The sequence below is a fragment of the Phlebotomus papatasi genome, chromosome 3, assembly GCF_024763615.1.
Source record: "Phlebotomus papatasi isolate M1 chromosome 3, Ppap_2.1, whole genome shotgun sequence".
Lineage (NCBI taxonomy): Eukaryota > Metazoa > Arthropoda > Insecta > Diptera > Psychodidae > Phlebotomus > Phlebotomus papatasi.
In genome coordinates this window covers 60062524-60084282 of record NC_077224.1, presented here as the reverse complement: position 1 = coordinate 60084282, position 21759 = coordinate 60062524, and the positions used below count along the sequence as shown (strand labels likewise).

The window sequence follows — 21759 nt, the reverse complement described above, 5'->3', positions numbered from 1 at the left end:
AGTAGGGGCCTTTCGCTGTCTAGGCGAATGCTCTACCAACTGAGCTCTATAGGGGCAATGACTCTGATTGTCTTTGTCACTGCTCTTAGCCAATTGCTCTGTGCACTTCAACTCGTTTTTGACTCACAACGAGCCTGGAGAAACGGTATCATGCGTACAATTGAACCATTTAAATCTTTAATTTAAATTTAAATGTTTAAGGGCGAGAGGGTCAAAAATTGATAGTCAGAAAAAATCATTTTATGAGTTTTTAGGGCAAGCCCTAGGTAGAATTTTATTTTTGATTCATCAGTAGACGCATTTAGTCTTCAAAGGATTAAACAAACAAAATATGTAAAACCTTCGCTATTATTTTGCTATAAATAACCATAATTTGTACTTGTTTAGGATACTGACTAATTTCGGGGACAGCGTCTTAAGTCATAAGTTGGATCACTCCAAAAAGTTAAGAAGCTTTCCAACCCCTTTTAATTACTCTGAAACGTTTTTGATATTGTTTGCGCTACGGAAAATTACGGTTCCAGAATTTTATATTTCTTTGAAAAGAATTCAGATTGACTATAATTAAACTAAAATCATACTGATATAAAAATAAATTGGAAAATAGCCAATGAAATGCTGAATATTTGATTCCATTTACTGATATTACATTACCATCAAAAGTTTATGCTATGAAATGTAGAGTGTCCGTTCTTGACCTCCTTTTCTGACCCAATCACGTTATTATATCAGCACTCAATGGTGAAGCACCGAAATTGCTAGTTAGTTCATATACTTATTATAGTTATTTATTGCGGTATACACAAATGAATAAATGAATTTCCGATTGCATTCCTCAGAATATAACCTGAAAAACTTTTAAATTTTGTACTGAAAGGCTTCAACTGATGAATTGCGTACCATTCAAGAATATGTAGAATTTATGGAATAATTTAAAAAGTTTCGGTAATTGGACTTTTGTGCACTTAAAAGATTCTCTAATGAGAAATATGCATTTTCAGGGTACAAAATGGCCAGACCCACGTGTCGGAATCGCGTGACGGGAATCGAAGTGGATGAGTCCCAGTGCAGTTCAGCCACGCGACCAGAACCCGCCGTAATTCACTGCAACACCCACCAATGTCCCCCAAAGTGGGTGACAGACGAATGGGGTATTTGCAGTAAGACCTGTGGTGGTGGTGTTCGAGATCGTTTGGTGATTTGCGTGGAAGAAAGTCTGGGTGTTAAGAATAAGGTTGCAGATGAACATTGTCGCAGTCCAAAGCCAAACACACAAGAGATCTGCAATATGCACGACTGTCCCAATTGGGTGGCATCGGATTGGTCTGGGGTAAGTTGAACATTTTGTACTGGTCCATCCTGCATGCCAAAGTGCTTTCATAACGCATCAGCAATCGCATGCTCAGGCATTCCCCTCATGCTTTCCATCTCCGTTCAGTAATCAATCACCCAAGAGACGCATTTGCATTGATATTCATCCCCATCCAGACCTTTTAAGATTTCCATTGAATTGGCAATTGATAGCAAATGAGATTTTCCGGGGGATTTCCCCACATATCAATTGCTATGTATTGTTTGAGTCGAAAGTTAAATGATAACGTTGAAAGACCAAGGGATTTTGGTGGGGTAGTTTGTGAAACATATTACCCCTGAAATATAGGAAGATTTTCGGATTATAACTTTATTATGAGCCATCTACTTCTATACTGTTTAAACTTAAACTGAGATGATTTTAATGCGACTACCAAACATCATAGTCCCTGTAAATTCCTGTTAAATTCTGCTAAGAGATATTCGAATTTTATCACATAACAATAACTTTAGACATTCACTGAGAGAAATCCGAAAAGTTAAAATAACATTCCGGAAATGTTAATTTTACCCTGCAGTATTGATCCGAAATCGGTGTAAATATTACCCTTTTTAGGTGTATTGGGGGTTAAATTAACCCTTTTTCATGTTAATTTTACCCTTAAAAAGGTGTAAAATTAACATTAAAAAACTAAATTAACATTAAATGAAAAAAACTTAATCGCACCCTCTTTTTTTTCTTAGTATTCATGCAGCTTTATTAATTTCTTTGGTCATGAAGACGTCGTTTATACGTTTCCAATTTTACATTAGCAAAATGACTAAAAAAATTTATTAATTTGGCATCTTTATAGTCTCGATAACTTCGTCGCTTCGTCGATTGTTTTCTCTTCGACTATGAATATTTTTTCTGTAACAAATATTACATTGAGAGTGTCACTAAAGCAAAAAAAATCCAAAAATAATGTGAAATTTATAGGGTTAGGGGAAACTGGGGCAGTAGGGGAAAGCTTCTTAATGAGGTCATTAAAAAGGACGCAAGCTTTTTAGTGAGAGTCACATTTATTGAAAAACATAGGAATTATTTAGTTAGTATGAAGTTTGGGACCGTGCAAAGCATGGACACTTTCTACTACTAATCACAGGGTAGTTGTATACACAACAATGTTTTATTTAGATAATTATAGAAATACTGAGATGACTGAGATATTTTTATTAGACACCGAGAACGAGTTTTCCACCGTTCTTAGTTCTCACTCATTACAGATTAGTCACCAACGATTGTTAAGACGGCGATGGTCGCTATTACTCAAATATGAAATTCTTTAATTTCTATTATCTCTAAATTATACTTTCAAGAGCACTAGTTCAAAAGCAAAAGCAATTATATATATAAGCAGTTATGCAAAATCAGTGTTTATAACTGCCCAATGTTTACCACGGTCCCAGCTTCCCATAATATAAATGGGAATTCGAGATTCTCTATCATGGAGAAGCATTGATACAGTTCTAATTATTTTATAAATACAATACATTCAATCGATATGGATTTACGACATTTGAGATACTAACATCATTGCTCGCTCTCAGACTCTTCTTGTCGTAATTTTTTGACAAGATTGATAAACGTGTCTGGCACACCAAATAAATCCACGACAATTTTACTAATATTGGGAAGTCCAATGTTTTATGTTTTCTTATTTATCATCACTTTCTGTCAGACTTTAAAAACTTCGAATATGATTTAGTCATTACATCAGATTTTGTTAAATTTATGTCCTGAAGATTAGTTTTCCTACATATATTTAAATATTTTGTAAAATTCTTTGTAAATTCCTATCAGTGACTTGAAAATTTTTTGTAAATCGTATAACCCACTACATTGTTCGTAAAAGTTTGTACTTTCCACAAACTTTGTTCGTGAGATTATCACCTGACGAGCATTCTTTTTTACAAACGCTTGTTCATACAATTTTATTTGGTTGGAAAAATATTACGAATAAATGACAAAGTTTTGCGAGCATTTTTCTGTGTATTTACGAACATTTGTGAACAAATGTTTGTAAAATAACAAAAAATGCTCGTCAACTGGTCATATTACAAACAATGTTTGTAACAAAAGTACAATATTTTACGAAACTTCTACACAGAAAAAAATATTTTGTAAAAATGTTCGTAAAGGTTTGTGAATTCCTATGGAGGACTTACGAAATGCTCGTCAATCGTGTAACCCACAAACAAGATCGTAAAAGTTTGTAGGGTGGAATAACCGGCTATCGCCATGTTTAGGAAAAAATTAAATTCATTTAATCATAACTTTTGAATCCTTGTTACAAGATAAGTCAAATTTGACACAAAGTTACTTAGATGTATTGGCTCTAGATACGTGAAAACAATAATCCTAGAACATAACGCTGGACTACTTAAAAAACTGATTTTTATTAATAATGCAAAAATAACCATTTCGTCGCCACTTTTTACCACTTTTCGCCAGTTTTGTAAAATTTGTAACCACTTCTTGCCACCCACTTGAAAAGAACCACATTCGGTTATTTTAGGCAATGCTATGAAAAGAATACATTCACCATTTCTCTTTCCTTGTGATCACTTTATTATTACTCTCTTTAAATGATTTTTCTTCACTTTTATTTGAGAAATCAAATTATGGGGCTTTTGCAGAAAGTAAACAATGCAGATTTGACTACTGAGAATGTACGAAGTGAAGTTAGCGTCGCCTATTGAAAAGATATGGCGACAGGTGGTAAAATCAATTCCAGAATATTACCACTTCTCGCCATGCCTCATTTTTATACAAAAATAATATAAAATGAAATATTAATTGACTAAATACAAATTTTATGTATTCCACAAGTGCAATTAAATATTCAATAGACAAATTATTTACCCAAATAGGTATTTTTGGCCTGATGAAAATTTGACGACACTTAGTACATTTGGTAAGAGATGTTGGATTCGATGCACTTGCTTAAAATATTGCTCTAAAAAGTGATCAAAATCGTGAATCCAAAACGAATAATTATTATTTTTCGATTCTATGCGTAGAAGCAGACACAATACAAAAAAATTGCGACTCATTTATTTCATAAATTGCGAGAAATAGCGATTTCAATGTAAGTGGCGAGAAGTGGGGCACTGGCGAGAACTGGTGATTCCACCCTACTTTTTCACAAATATTGTTCGTAACAATATCACTTGATGAGCATTTTTTATACTTTTACAAACATTTGTTCGTAAATGTTCGTAAACACACAAAAAAATGTTCGTAAAATGTTCATCAGGCAAACAAAACTTTACGAACAAATGATACAATTTTACGAACATTTTGTCCTAGTATAAATCCACAAACATTGATTAACTATATTACGAATTTTATTTTTTCTCTGTATACTTAAGATTTTAGTGGGGAGTACAATACCTTCGGACAACTCAATTATACTTTGTTTCTCATGAACTTGAAATATTATTATTTTCGAAATATATGAAGCATAGGGATAGATATTAAGAAACACGAAAAATACTAAAATTTATTAATTATAATCCATTTCTAATAAACATCAAATTATTATGTAATTATGCAATTACAAGTTTCTATATAATTCACATAGTTTAATAAATTAAAAAGCATTACATGACCAATATTCTTAATGATCTTTTGATATTAAATTTGTATCAGTAATGCAGTATTAATATTAAAATACTTCTACATCAATGAATAAAATATTTCAAATGGAAAAAATCGTGAATGACAAAAAGATATTTCACATCAAAAGCACCATTGAGCAAAGTTTTTATTATCCCGATTATGAAAAAAAAATATTTCTGATTATTTAGATATAATTGAAAAAAGTGAAGGGAAAGTGTGCCAATTTTCCATTTAAAGATAATATGTACAGCTGATTGGAAAAACTAAATAGATAAATAGTATTGTAAAGTAGAATTCATTACATTTTGGCCATTTTACCATATTGGATTTTTAGTAATATTTCCAAAATTGGACGCATAAACAAAATTAAAAAAAATATATATTATCACAGCCTCAATTATGAATTTTTAAGAACTTTAAAATGCTTTTGAACAGTTCGTTCTTGTTCTGGAATTAAGATTTGTATTTTTGAAGTTTCAAATTGCTCAGCCCTATAAGTTTAAAAGCACAACTAAGAACAAATAGGCAATTAGTAGTAAATTATTTTTCTTATGCCTACTCATAAACATTTACTCTAAGCCTAAGCTGTGCATGAAAAACTTCATATAGTAAAATATCTAGCAAATTTCCGGCCAAGTCTTGAAGTAGGTAACTTTAATGACCTAACTTACGAAAATCGTAAAAAATGTATGATGGAAAATATTTGTATTAACGATATAAATGCATCTAATTATTTCGGCTAATAAATTATATATCAAGAGTAGTAAAGCACGGTTCTTTTCTCCTTTAATCTCTCGGCAGACTTTAATCTCCCGAGAGGATGTGTTCTTTGTAGAAAATCTAGAATGTAAGTAACAATACAGTAGTAAGTAACAATTTTAGTGACAATTTTTTCCCAACAATATCCATAGCGGGAAGAAGGAGGAAAATCCCTCGGAAACATTGGTTTAAAAGATTAAAGGAGAAAAGAGACAAAAGTCAAATATTTTTTAGAAAAAAAAACTTCTCAAAAATAATAATACTTATTAACAAAAAAAAAACAAACTATTTTTGACTAGTAAACAATAATTTTCAACAAATGAGGAGTGCAACTACAATATGTATTATAATCCCTATTACATAAATGTGGTAATTTTTAATTTTTAGTGCAGATGGATAGTAAGTGGTAAAGTGGTTTTAGCGAGATGTATGATAATTAATTACTCATACCTAAAAAAATAACGTTTACAACATCCAGGCACTAGCAAGACATTATTAAAGTCTGCATTGGCAGAACGGGTTGTATAGAGGAAAGTGGGGTCCATTGGCACAGGACAGTTTCTAGCAATGCGATGCTTTAATCAAATATATGACTCCACAAAGGAAATCTCTATAGGGATGTTTGCATTACATGGCAAAGAAATGATCAAAAAATTTATTGGGTCAAAAATATTATAATTTTTTTTTAATACGGTTTTGGGGCAGTACCATACGGGATTTTCTCAGAAGGTTAATTTTGACTTTTTCACAAACAAAATAGATGAGAATCATATAAATTTAATTTTATACGAAATTTTTGAAATTAGAATGATATAAAAAAGAGTTTGAAAAAACTATTGAAAAATATTTTCAATAATCATTCTTTCAGGTTTTTCGCTATTTTAATTACACTGAGAAAAAAACGGGGGTGCGATTAACTTTTTTTCCTCGTAACTTTAACACTTTTTAGGTCTAAAAATATATCAACATTTTTTAATGTTAATTTTACACCTTTTTAACATGAAAAAGGATAACTTTAACCCTTAATATACCTAAAAAGGGTAATATTTACACCGATTTCGGATCAATACTGCAGTGTAAAATAAACATTTCCGGAATGTTATTTTAACTTTTTCGGATTTCTCTCACTCAGTGTATTCATTGTTAATTTTAAAGTGTTCTTTTTTGTTTTGCAAAATAAACGCATTTTTTTAATTATTAAACTAATAAATAAAAATAATGAATAATGCTCAATGAAAATGCACAGTGACATATAACTTTTATATTCCTAGAAAATTTGATTTATTTTCCAGTATACTGACTACACTTTTACTCAAGGATTAAATAAAGCCAAAGTCACATTTTTTGTTAAATTCAAAATTGTCCAGATCTACCCTAATTTCCTCTATCAGAAAATATTGCTACTGCCAAGATCATAAAAGTAGCGTATGTAGGTTTTGCGCAATATTTCCACCCATCATAAATTTGACCGTAAAACATACAATTTGAAGTTGAAAATCTTCCCAAACTTACCATTCTTCCTTCCTCTTCACGATGATAATGCATATAAATGAAGATGGAATAGATTTACTTAAACACTTAGTATACTTAAAAAACAAGAATATGTACATATATGGTAAAATTGCAAAATCATTCTGTGATAATTTTCCCTACTCAGATTTATGTTTAGCAAGAAATTTGGCTTTTTGAAGAGTATTTTGGAATGCTGTGCAGTGAAAGCAAGTAAATTAAAACAGGAAGAATTAAATGGAGAAAATACAACATGAATTTTATCTCTTCTTTTTACATAACGTTTTCTTTACCAGAAGGAAGGTATATTCTGTGAAAATTATATTTAATTGAAACGAATCTAAATTAAAGTTAAACATCATCGCTTGGATAGAGTTAGATAGATATTTGACTTTAATTAAGAACCTATCAACTTCGGCTCTTCTTACCAATTTCTTGCAATTTGATAGTTCCTTCTTCAAGCAATATACTTCTAACTAAAGTTTTAAATCTAGGTTAATGGAATTTTTTCAAATAAATACTAGAGGTCTTTATAAAAATAAACTTTATTTGCTCATCATCTCAATGTCTTTTTTTTATTATTTAATACGGATTTTAAAGACATTGTAACTTTACAAAATAGGAGAAATTTATGAAAACTTTGCTGGAACCGTCAATATCACACAATCTGAAAACAGATTGGGTAATAAATTAAAAAATAATTTGAATTCTAAATACAAAATTATAAGGAAAACTTCAAACATTGAACTATCGTCAGTGGAAATCTATAATTTATATCATTTTAAAGAAATTTTTTAAGCATTTCATTCTTTTCTTTGTAAAAATATTTATAATTTTTAAAAAATAATATCTAAACCACAAAAAAGAACAAAAAGAGAATTAGAATTGATCAGAGTCTCTGATAAGTTGCATATTACACAGGATTAGGGAAACTTTAAAATATTAGAATATAGGGGGGCTGGGGTAGTTTAGGCGTGGACAACTTACGTAAATTACAAAATTCTAGGAGTTTCTCTTAGATATTATTGAAAATTTTTTACCACACATTCTATATAATTTATTTTATTAAAATTTTCGGAGGTAGCCAAAATCCCGTACCTCAAAATCCCGAGCGCCAAAATTCCGAAAGGGCCAAAATCCCGAAAGCCAAAATCCTGAAAGCCAAATTCTCGAAAATCAAAATTCCGAATGCCAAAATTCTTAAAAGTGTCACAGGCACTCCCAAGATACCATCCGCGCTTGCTAGAGGCAAAGGGAAATTTTTTATGGTTTGGGAAATTATTCTACACATTTTATCATCCATAAGTTCATTCCTTTCAAAATTTTGAACATTCGGGTTTTTAGTTTTCGGAATTTTGGTTTTCAGGATTTTGGCTTTCGGGATTTTGGCCCTTTCGAAATTTTGGCGTTCGGAATTTTGGCTTTCGGGATTTTGACGTACGGGATTTTGACTGCCTCCGAAAATTTTAATAAAATAAATTATATAGAAAGTGTGGTATAAATTTTTCAATAATATTTAAGAGAAACTGCTAAGAGTAGCATAGGGCATCCAGTTCTGAAAACGTTTCAAGACAAAACCCTGAATTTGATTTAGATAGTTTATCCTTGCCCCGAGGTCGTCTGCCCTTAATAGTTCGTAAAGTTCGCATAGCTTTTTTGGAGAACCTTTCTTCATAGGCCTAACATGATCATACCATCGGAGTTGTGTTTTGTTAAAAGGAAGAAGCAGCTTCTCGATCTTGACCTGAGTTCTTCACAACCGCTAACGTTCCCTTTAGGGCATTATCACATTGACACTAAAATGCTCACCGTATTTCGTTAATTTACGCATTTTCAATGCAATTCTAACGCAAATTCTCGATTACCGTATTACCTTATCTCATACTCGGTGGTACTAGGTGAAAATAATATAAGAAACTTGAAGAAATAAAACGAAAATTCGATAATCGGTGAGAAAAAAAACTACAAGATTAATTTCTCTTACAATTTTTTGTGCTCACCGTTTATCGAATTTTTGTTTTATTTCTTAATTTTTCTTATATTATTTTCACTTAGTGCCACCGAGTATGAGGTAAGGTAATACGGTAACGGAAAATTTGCTTAAGAATTGCAATGGAAATGCGTAAATTAACGAAATACGCTGAGGATACGGCGAGCATTTTATTGTCAATGTGATTCTGCCTTTAGTCATTACCCAAATTTCATGACTATTCAACTCTTGTTTCAAAAACGATAATTTAGCCGAATGATAAAGCTTAGTATTGTTCACCGTGCTTTTGCTGAATTTCAACATCAATGATGACACCCAGGTAATGTATATCGAAAGTTTGGGACTATCCTACTTCAATTCGTGAACAACTCTTCAAGATTTAGCCATGTTCAGCTTCCTATCTGTTTCCTCACAAACATTAACAAATCAGTCCACTAAACTTGAAACTTTTCTCCGAAAAGTCCCATAAGGGCTAAATTGCCAAATCAACAGCAAAGAGCAGATGATTCACTCTGATATCTCCAATACAAATCATACTTTGCTCCTGACTGCGTTCCATAATTTTGTCTATCAATATAAAAATTAACATAATTCTTAAGAAGGAAAAAGACCCATTTTAAAGTAGATGGTTGTAAAAATGGTAAACTTATGATTGTTGTCCTGGGTCTCGGGGCAATCAATTTTCCACTTTGCAAGACCCAGGTCACGGAGCTCGATGTTGCCTGTTCTATGGTCTGATAAATACTGACTATTCTCTTCTAGCGATACTCTTTTAGCTACCACGAAGGGAAACTGCACACGATTTTCAAAAAAAAAATCGTTAAGATTATTGTATGGGGTAAAGCGGTACAAGTTAAACAATAATGGTACAATTTGGACAGGGCTTTTTTCTTGATAAATCTATTACTTCATTTTTATTTGCATATTTTTAATGCTTTAGTTTTATAATTTGGTTCCTTGTACTTAAAAACAAATTTTGTACTTTATTTATCAAGAAAAAAAACCATGTGCAACTTGTACCAGCGAATTGTCCAACTTGTAACACTAATTCCAAATTATATCACTTTACCCTAAGAACTGATTCTTACATGATAATGTTGTTCATTAATGATTTTGAGCAAAGGCCATTGATGCGATTCAAGAAGCCAAGATTAACAGTGGGGTAGGTGTTTCTTGATAAAAAGTCTTCCAAGGTACGATTTTTTCAAAAATGTCATTCATTGACCGTTAAATCAGAATTCCTATTTTAAATTGCATTCTTCTATGATTAAAATGAATTAAGAACTGAATGCTCAGTTGAGATTTTAGTTATAGAACAAATGACTGAAATGTTGTAATGGAAGTTTCCTCTGTGAGAGACAGTAAAGGACAATCTCTTCACTTGAGAATAATTAAATTTTGCGACTTTGAACATTTCAATCGATTTTCTCATATAAATGTATGCCACGTCACTCATTTTGCATTAGATGCACGCCAAAGTTTGTCTCTTCCGGAGTTCCATTCCAAAAATTATTTCATTTTCACCCACCAGAAGTAATTAGTAGAAAAGTTGTATATATTGCACTATACACAGAATAACTTTTCACCCAAGCACACTTTACTGTACTAACTCCAGGGATGCTTTCTTTGAGCAGGGTGAAGGTGGTAAATTTCAGGATGTGGCGGTTGGTGTGCACTTGATGAATTTGCTTGGGTGAAAAGTTTCCTTTTACTGTTTAATCTTCGAGAGAGTTCTCACCAAAATAGAGCATCACAACTTATTTACTTATAACTCCCCTAGCAATGCTGCATACCAAGCCACAGATACTGCTACAAAATGCCATCTCACCATATCAGAGTAAAAGGATTGTGGTCCATTTCAATAGATTTGAAATTACCACTCATATACACTTGAACTTCATATATTGTAATTTTGAAGATACTAACAGGACATTGTTTATGATTTTAAGAAAAAGTTACTTTTGGATTTTGAACTCTAAATAAATAATTTTTGAGAACTTACTTTAAACTTTAAGCCTTGTTAGATCTCTCAGAAACTTCCACAAATTTCAGCCTTATGCCGGTTCTCGAACTATGGAGTTAACTGTAATTTATGGATGTCTGATTTTCTTACTAAATTATTATTGAACTTTACCACTCGAAGAGAAACTTTTGCCAAAAAAAAACTCTTGTTATAAAATTATTATAAATTACCTCAGTACTAAGCATTGAATTCTGTGAAAGTTACTGCATTCGAGGATGGAAATATATCTCATGATTATGCGATGAAGTTTAAATAAGGATGACGATACTTCATTTTAGGCGGTTCCATAATGAATTGAAGAATTTTACATGATTTTAAACACTGTATTTAATAAAGTTAAATTCAAAATAATTAGTAGGAGAGACCGGGGTAGAATTAGCCACCAAATGAAATTTTTCACTGCGTATAATTTGTACAAAAAATGTTTGTATGAGGCTGATAAATATTTCAATAAAAAGTATAAGGGAAGTATATAGAATAAAGCGTGGATTCCTAAATATTTCTTCGATGGCAAACTATAAGATACCACTATCTAATACTATAAGTGGCTAATTTGCCCCGGTCTCCCCTAATGGGTGGAGAAGATTCACAAAATTGAACTATGTATTCGAAACTCATTACCTAAATGGATATGAACCATATTTAAACCAAGCCCCATTAGTTTTACTTTTAGATTATCATTACCCTAAAAACGTGTATTTTCGAAGATTATTTGAAGTGAAACTACTCCATTGAACACACTAACACCTAGATCAAATATACACCGCTCTCATATAGTCTCTTGTACCAACTGGAAAAATATAGAACTATTATTGACAGTAATCTTTTAAAGAAAACTGAGGTGATAATCCAGTTAAGCAATATCAGATTAATTATAAGAAAAATGCATGCATGGATCTTAACCAAATTCTTATCAAAGTTTCTAACAAGTTGTTAATGATATATGTGGCCTGGTAGTTTCCTGATGGAACGCAAACGTCTGGTTGATCAATATACTCTTTAAAACTAAGTCTAGTAGATTGTTTTCTTTAAATGTCACCTAGCCGTCAGCTTTCTGAAATGCGTTTCGTAAACGAGGATATCTCTCCAATCTAAAAACTGTCTATCATTCAGCTTTTTCATTAATCCACTGAGGGAAATCCGAATAAGTTAAAATAACATTTCGGAAATGTTAATTTTACCCTGCGGTATTGATCCGAAATCGGTGTAAATATTACCCTTTTTAGGTGTATTAGGGATTAAAGGTACCCTTTTTCATGTTAATTTTACCCTTAATAAGGTGTAAAATTAACATTAATGTTGATATATTTCTACACCCAAAAAGTGTTAAAGTTACGACGAAAAAAAGTTAATCGCAGCATCTTTTTTTTCTCAGTGTCTATTTACTTTTAATCATCTCTGAGAGGTTTAATGTCTACACGGAGCCTCTTTCAATGCTTCTGATGATCACATTTAAGCTTTCTTGGAGTTTGTCAATAAATTTTATCGAAATCGGTATACTTAATGGTCTTAGGGTAAGTGTGCCAAATTTCGGCATACTTGCATGCAAGCGTCAGTCTCAAGTTTGAAATGTAATATTTTATAAAACAATTTGATTATTTTATTCTTTCTTCTGAAAGAGTGTTGTTTGGAACCTTGTAAAGAGTTTACCGTCTTTATTTACTCTAAAATCATTCTTAATACATTTTAAAATGAATAAAAATATAGACATAGCTTTGGTGCCCAATTTCGGCCACCTTCATTCTCATAGTTCCTTGCCCTTCGGGAATTCTTCCAATATCTTTTTCACGTTATCTTGTTTGTCGAAGCTACATTTTTTGTTTTGCATTGTATAATCTCTAAAGTATGTAAATACTAAAAATTCATGGAAATTCGAGGAACAAAAAAGGTGGCTGAAATTGCAAGCTGGCCGGAATTTGGCACACATACTCTACTAAGCTATAGACTATTCTGTCGAGAAAAATTGTATCAACTCATTATGCAACAGCCTAATATTTCGCAAATTCACCACAAAATTTTCCATCCTTAATGAATTTTTTTAAACATCAAAAATAAATTTTGGAAATTAGTTTTAGGACAGTAAAATTTTCAAATATTAATATAAGGAAAATTCAAATATTTGAGACCATTCTCGTATATATTCCATATTTAGTAGAAAATTGGTTTTAGTTATGCAACTCTGGGGTGAAATTGTGTAATTCTTAATTTGGAATTTCAGGATTTACTTACTGTTTTAGGTGGATAAAGAGAAGATACAGAGTACGAAGAAATACAAGCCTTACACTCAAGACTATTTCTTCTTGATTTTTTTCTTTTGCCCATCTGAAATATTTAGGAAATCTCAAAATTCCGAATTAGAAATAATTCCGAATTAGCCCATTTCATCCTATCTTATCTGTATCTATACAATACTAATAGCACTAATAGTGTCCAGTAAGCAATAATAAAGAGTTAGAATAATTTACAAATAGCTATATTTAGTAGCTTTATGAACTACCTTAAAAATGAAGTTTAAAACTCATCTCTTTTGTGACACGTAACATTTTGAGTAAAATTAATTAGAGAAGACTAAAGCAGTTTCTGACATCGATTACTTTCAAAAATATAAAATTTTAGAATCGCAAATCATGTTTAATAATGGCAGATATTTTCAATTTTCTAATACCTAAAAGAACCCAATTAAACTACGGCTAATGAGGCTAGATATAATTCTAAATTTTTTTTTATTATTAATAATCATAAAATGACACTTACGACGTCATTTGTGGAATAGAATTTAAAATCGGGCACTAAAAAATTATGTGATCAAAATTTTTTTGTGAACATAAATTAGGTTCTCTTCGTACCGTAGAAGCGGGTGGATTTGACCTCCAAGGGTGACTTTGGACCGCTAATATTTGTAAGCTTTTCTTCAATTTTAGAACTTAAGGATAGTGTTTTCTGTTCGGATATACACTACATCGATGAGACTTATTCTTAAGTGCTAGAATTAAAGAAAAGCTTACGAACAGTAGGGTGCAAGGTCATCCTCAAAGTAAAAGTCTTCCGCATAAGGTACGACTTCGGAACAATTTATAGAGAGAATTTCCGAATTTGTTATTTTTATGAATTGTAATGCATACCCACTAAAATAATTTTACTGATTTGTAAAACTATTTACTCTCAGTTTTTTGTAATTTTGGTAATTAATTTGGCTGCAGTATTTTTTTGTTGAAAGAAAAATAAGCATTCAAGCATTCTTATTGCCGGTTTTCTTATATTGGTTCTTGTTGAAAAACAAAAATCTAACGTAATATGCAAATAGAATAAAAAATATGCTGATTAATCTTAAATTTTCGTCAAATGCAAAAGATTTTGTAATTTTTATTAAGAAATTTTATTACACCAATTAATTTCTATTAGAGATTTTTTGATTACTTGGTATATATTAATTATTTTAAAATTAAAATTATTTGGAATTAATTTGGAATAAATTGGAATTGATGCCTATTATAATGTAATTTAGCTTCACGATGGACTGGTGGAGCTAAATAATATCACAGTAAGGTTCAGTTGCGTTTAAAAAAATGAGAAAAAAACCGGTTTTAAAGCTACCACAATTCAAAGGTGCCCCATATCCCCCTAGTGTTATTTTTTGAGAAATTTTCAAATTAATAATTAAAGATAATCTGTTTCAATATGTTTAAAAAAGCGAGAGTATCTATTAAAGATCATTTACAAAAAGACAAAATGATAAAGTGTTAAGCTTTATTTACATTTAATTAAACATTTAATTTTAATTTTATAAAATTTTTAATCCTCAACGTGTTCTTTCAGTGACTAGGGCTTAAAAGCATCCATTGCAATCAAAGCTCACCAATTAGTGAACACCAAAAGGGTTTTATGGAATTAAATATTTTATTTCCGAAGGTTTAAATATTTTAGAATTGTGCCTGATTTTTTAAAAATATTTTTTAACTAATTGATTTAATTTTGTTTCTATTTGAAATGTTTTTCCATGATTTTTTTTAAATTACTTAATGTATTATTATTATATTTTTAGATTTAGAGCAGAATCACATTGACAGTAAAATGCTCACCGTCACCGTCAAAGCCCTCGCCGTATTTCGTTGATTTACGCATTTTCATTGCAATTCTTACGCAAATTCTCAATTATCGTGTTACATTATCTCATACTCGGTGGCCCTAGGTGAAAATAGTATAGGAAAATTGAATAAATAAAGCGAAAATGTGATAAACGGTGAGCAAAAAAACTGTCCGAAAAACTGTAGCAAAAAAATCCTACAGTTTTTTTTGCTTACCGTTTATCGCATTTTCGCTTTATTTATTCAATTTTCCTATACTATTTTCACCTAGTGCCACCGAGTATAAGACAAGGTAATATCGTAATGGAAAATTTGCGTAAGAATTGCAATGAAAATGCGTAAATCAACGAAATACGGTGAGGGCTTTGACGGTGACGGTGAGCATTTTACTGTCAATGTGATTCTGCCCTTAATTTCAATGAAATATTTTAAATTTCTACTCAAGATATTATTATGAGTACTTATCGTAATTGAGTATTAGATATTGCAAGTTAGTAAAAATTGTAGGGAAAATGAAATTGTAGCTGTTGTGCACATTCTCAAGGACAATTCTGTAAATATGAGTCAAAAAATTGTGAAGCTCTTTTTGTGTCTGGAGACATTCTATAACCCTCGCCAAATCATTTTCTATCTCATAATCAGATAGAATCTTACATTACACCAAGGGATTATGTCTGAGAATATTCCCTGGAGCGGTGACCCTTTTTTTTATATAATCCATTCCTCGCCACTTGCAATAGTTACTAATATCTTGCTTGTACATTTTGATGCTTCATGCTGCTTTAGAATACATCCCAGAGCAATATTTCTCTGGCACCATTTCCACAGAGATTATCATTTTTGACGCTTAAAACATTTTTACTGCTGTTTTCGCAAAAAGTATTTTTCAATAATTCACCTTCGCGCAATTCCTAATTCATGGCATCTTGGAAAGTGAATTTGTTACCTGTTTCGTTTTACAAGACATCCAACTCTATTGCTATTTATAGTGTTCCGTGTCCTGTGGCAAAGGTATTCAAGTGAGAAGCGTGGAGTGTATGGAGACGAATGGTGGAATGAGCACCCAGTGTGATCCAAATGACAAACCCATTGCCATTCAGACCTGCACCACGGGTATTTCATGTTCCAAAGAACACTCAGAGGTAATAATAAGCAAAAGCAAAAGGCGAGTACAAAAGACTCCTTTAAGTGCTCAAGCTTTCGACACAATGTCCTGAAAATTCGTACTATATAGTGACCGTTTTAACTTTATTTTATATGGTAAACATTTTCTCAAACTTTGTCCAAATTATTCCATGCGTTTCCGGTTCAAAACGGATTGAAGTAGTTTGTGAAAGAATTTGAAACCCTAAATTGATTGAAATATAAGAACTAAAGTTACAATCTTTTAACAAAATGATTTAAAGACACGAATATTCCCTCTGCTCTGAAAAAAAATTGTAAGGGAAAGCGCACTACCTTAGGACGACTAAAGCTTTGATCTATCAAATTTTTCAATACGTTTTTAATGAATTTGGCCCATTAAAATATTACATTTTAATAGCTGATTCAATGCCTCAAATCTCCTGAAAAGAGCTATAGATCAAAGTTATTAAAAATATTGAAAAACATTAAGTTGTCCGAAGCTCCAGTCGTCCGAAGGTAGCGCGTTCTCCACTGGATTTTTTCATAGAAAATTTACTAATAAACGTACGATTTTTTCAGAACGCAAGGAGTATTTGTAAAAAAAAATCCCTTTAGGAATACCTAAGCTATTTAGCATTTTTTCTTATAAAGGTCTCTTTTTTTAATAGAAAAGTACTCCAAGAACGCTTTGATGCCCTAGACGGACTTACGGTTTAACCCAAGAGACAGTTTAGTGGGAAATTGATGGGAATAGGGTCGGAGGAACGTCTGTTCGTCAGGGAACCCCTATTGACACTTTTGTCAAAATGTTGAAAATTATTTAATGTATCTAGTAAAATATAAGTAATATAACGTTTTTTTCTGTAATCTACCTCTTACTATAAATAGAGATGTTCAAATTTCATATCCCAAATGGTACAGAGTAGGGTGTCAATAGGTGCTGACACGAGTTCTTAAAGTGTCAATAGACGTTCCTTTCACCCTATAGTCTATTCATTATTTTGGCTATAATTACGTTGAACCGTCTCTCGGCTTAAGTGATAGGTGTGTCCAGCACATAAGAATTCATTGTTGTTATATAATATCTTGCTGCTAAATTTATTTTGGTATTATCCCAAGATTTGTCAATTAAACAATTCATTTACAATGCGTTTTATTCTTACAATAAAGATGGAAAGGATGGAAAATACGACCTGAAGAAGAGGAGCGACTAAATATCATTCAATTAATGTAGAATTTTTTACCTTTCTTAATAATTTTTGAAAGAAAATTTGCTAATATAAAACTCTTTAGAAAATTCTGAAACAGATAATGAATTTGTTTTCAACCGAACCAAAAGAATCTGTAATAAACTGATTTTTACAATGTTTAACTTAGAGGAAACTGGGGCAGTTTCACACCTGAATGACTTTCGAAAATATAAAATTTTGAGATAAAAAATAATAACAAATTTTCTGAATATTTCCAAATTGCCAACACTAAAAATAAAATATATATTATATAAGCAAAAGATTGTCAAATGAAACATGAAAAAAAACTTAGAAAGGTGCGTAAAATTTCTCCATCCTCTTCTACTACAAAATTGCCCCAGAATCACCTACTTTGAATTATTACTGCTTAATTACTCCTTCATTGACACTTTCTGATACTTGTATTATTAGGAACCTAACAGTATAAAAAATCTTTTTTTCATAAATCTTATTGCTTTATTTCATATTCTTATTATAAGAAAAATTTAGGTTAATATGTCTTTTCTAACCTTTTGATGTCAAATACACCTATAGAGAAAATAATTTTTTCTGACTATACCTTCTTTCTAATGTTTGAACATGACCGTGAATTAATAACGTTGTAAAAATCTAGAATATGTTTTGCAAATCTCCAACTATTTGATTAAATAATTAAAATCAAAAAGACGAATTCTCAAATTACCTTTCTGATGAATGATTTTTAATTTTTTTATAATTACTGTTTTTTTTTAAGGAAAACCATTTTAGGGATAGAAACTAATAATATTTTTTTGTATTAGAGTGAAAATTATGGTTCCTTGGTATTGTAAAAAAAAATCTACTTAAAGTTTTTTTTTCCACTATCACCCATAGAGATAAAAATGCACAGAATTAGATTACCTGTAAGATGTTTCATTCTTTCATTAATTTTGTTTATCGGTTTCATTTTTTTGCTGATTTTTGATCAATGAAAAGTGCCTCCTCTTTAAAGGGTTAACCGCCATGAGAATTTTTTCTGAGTGTTTTGAATCATGAAAATTTGAAAAACTACCCCGTGGTATTTTATGAATAAATAATAAAAAGCTTTAGTGCTCTTACTTCTCTGCAATGGACAATATAGTGAAACCAGTGAAACATTATAGAAGACCTCATACTTTAGTAGTGTACTACTTCTACCTATGTAAAAATAATTAATATTTTGGGATTTTCTTACAAATTGCTTTAGTAAACCATTCTTCAAACCAATTTATTATTCGCCTAAAAAATATCTATCTAATATAATCTTTATTGCTTTATATGAGTTTAATTTTTTCAAGTTTAATTCTTGTCTTCAAATTTATTATTTTAAAGTATTTATACTAGGTCCTCAACTTGAAATCCGCGGTTTTTTTTATGATCGAGAAACATGAAAAAGTTGAGGAGAAAATACAAAAATAATTTATTCAAAATACCTGTTCTCGCTAGCTACACTTTTTATCATTTTTTGGAAATAAATAGATACCCTGAAGTTATTGTGAGACATTCTTCGATCAAAACCAGTCATACATCCAATTTTCGACTTCTTTGAAATTGGCAAAGTGTTGCTTAGCCAAACCATGTACATACCATCGACCGGAACAAGTGATTATCAGAAAGGGCCAAGTTTTGAGACTATAGCGGGAGCGGTAGGACATCCGAATTCAGCGTTTTGATGTTGACCTGGACCACACAGGTGCAATACCATGGAACGTAGTCGTGTTACAATATCATCCTATCGTGTTGTTAGATTTATTATGATAATTTTTCGAGCAATAACAAGTCCTAAAGAGTCCTTAGTCCTAACAAGTTTTGGTAACAACTCCTAATGGCAGTTTCGCTCAATTTTAGTAGCTCATAATGCATAATTCCTCGTACCTCCAGGTAATTAGAATTGTCTTCTTCTTGGAAATATTTGGCCGTTTTGCAGATTATTAGCCTTCACTAGGTGAAAGCAACAATATTTAGGGTTTAGGATACTCGAACGATAGCCATTTCTTATCGCCTGTACCACTTCGATGCTGCAAAATCCTTCTTTCATTCTATTCTTCTTGTGGTTACTATATAGTTCGAAAAAGCTTCAACACATAAGTAAAAAAACCACTCTTTACTATTGAAAACGTTTTCTGAACTTTATGAAAATACAGGCCCATTTATTTGCATTAGTTGTGAAAAATAAAAGGAATTAGTGACCAATATTAGTTGGGATATCGATTTCATTTAATTAACACATGCAAATATAATTATATGAAACCATTATAAAATAATCGCCGGAACTTATCCACGTAAATATTGGCATATGTTCTCACTATTAATAAATTTATTATGAGCAAAATATTTTAAGATTATAAAAACTATTTTAAATAGATTTGATAATAATCACCCGATCAATTAATTTTCATTAGTAATTATATTTAAACTTTTCTAAGAGAGCAGCATTTCAATTTGAGCAATTAAAAGTTCAATTTGAACAATCCAAAGTTAAAATTGCTTGAAGTATACTGACTTTTTCAAATTTAAGGAATCGTTAAATTGACATGATTACACTTGGTTTTGAATAGTGAATTTGCATATTTATCTATTGTATCGTAGATACGGATTATTTTAATCCCCTATACTGTTCGTGAGCTTTTCTTTAATTCTAATGCTTAAGAACGGTTTTCACCGATCAGATATAGTAGATGGGATCGGTAAAGACCATCCTCAATCCTTAAGTTCTAGAAGTAAAGAAAGCTTATGTACAGGAGGGGGTCAAAGTGACCCGTAGGGAACAAAGTCACTCGCATTTACGGTAGTTGACATTCCTTAGAAATTAGATGAGATGGGTCAATGGGTCAAGTTGTAGGGTATTCGCTTTGGTGCACGTGTCTCGGGTTCAAATCCTCTTTAGGTCAACAGGAATTTTTCTGGTGTGAAAGGTGTTTCGAATTGCATCCAGTGAGCTACACTCTTCACTGCACTTGATTCCACGGGGTATTGGATCAACAACCACATCCCTGTTTTTGTTTAAGCAAATGCGCTCGAACCTCAGCTTTGATTCTTACTCATAGTTACTTTTTGAATTTTAAATAAACGGTTTTACATGTCTCAATCTGATAATCCGGGTGACATTTTGATCCCAAAGTTACGAATAAATGAGAGCAGTTCGCTACCTAATCGTTTACCATTTGATCTTTAAATTATATAGCAAGTGGAATAAGTGACTAAACTCTCTTTGGCTCTTCTTCAAGTGAGCAATAAAAAATGCTTTTCTTAAACGCCCCAATTTCTCAAAGCACGAAAAAAGTCCCCTTAAAGTTGTCAGGAAATTGATAAGATAATTTTCTAGGGCAGCTACATAAAAAAAAACAGTGAGAGCACACAAATCTTTTACAAATCAATTGAGTACTTGCAATACCAGCAAGATAAATTGCCATATAGATAGCGATAAGAGCTGTATAGGGAAATTTTCTCAGACAAAACATATATACATTGGAGGAGGGTGTGGGCAAAAGGCGAGACAGGGAATTTCTAAAGGAACTTGATGTTGGTAGCTTAGAAGACATTTGACACTGTGAGACATGAGAGGAAACGGGAGAAAAATGCGCCTCATACTGTTATTCCTGGGTATTGACTCGAGAATGCCATACAAATAACTTTCTCCTTCTTCCGGCAGGATGGTGAGGATGAAGAGGTGGAAGATGATATGGAGGGCCATCACGCAGATGAACCCTACTACCTGGAACCGAGAACAGCAGCCCTCACCTCAAGACGTGACTCATTCGCGTCCCACGAGAGTGATTACCAGAGTGAGCCTCTAGCCAGTGATCAACGTGCTCCCAGCGAAGCCACGTAAGTGCTCTGAGGTTAAGACCTCACCATTGAATTTTTCACACGTCGTGACATCCCTCCGAGGACACATGTGATAGAATTTTTTCTGGTAAATCAGATTAGAGAAAGAAGATTGAAGTTGAGGGGCTATTAATTTCAGAAGTTGTGACTGTGACTAAGTTCACCAGGGTGTCCGACAGCATTTTAGCTTATTAATAAATCTACTTTGTGGCCCTTAA

The 21759-nt window shown here is 31.7% G+C and overlaps 1 protein-coding gene across 4 annotated transcripts in view; it reads left to right on the top strand.

The window, feature by feature from the left end:
* Window positions 1-21759, top strand: part of LOC129807031 (protein madd-4) — a 168141-nt gene that overhangs the window by 102458 nt on the left and 43924 nt on the right. For all 4 annotated transcript variants that reach the window (XM_055855981.1, XM_055855980.1, XM_055855983.1 and 1 more), the window contains 3 exons: window positions 1002-1330; window positions 16331-16483; window positions 21366-21541. In XM_055855981.1, the coding sequence (XP_055711956.1) occupies window positions 1002-1330; window positions 16331-16483; window positions 21366-21541 (658 nt within the window). The remainder of the gene's footprint in view (window positions 1-1001; window positions 1331-16330; window positions 16484-21365; window positions 21542-21759) is intronic.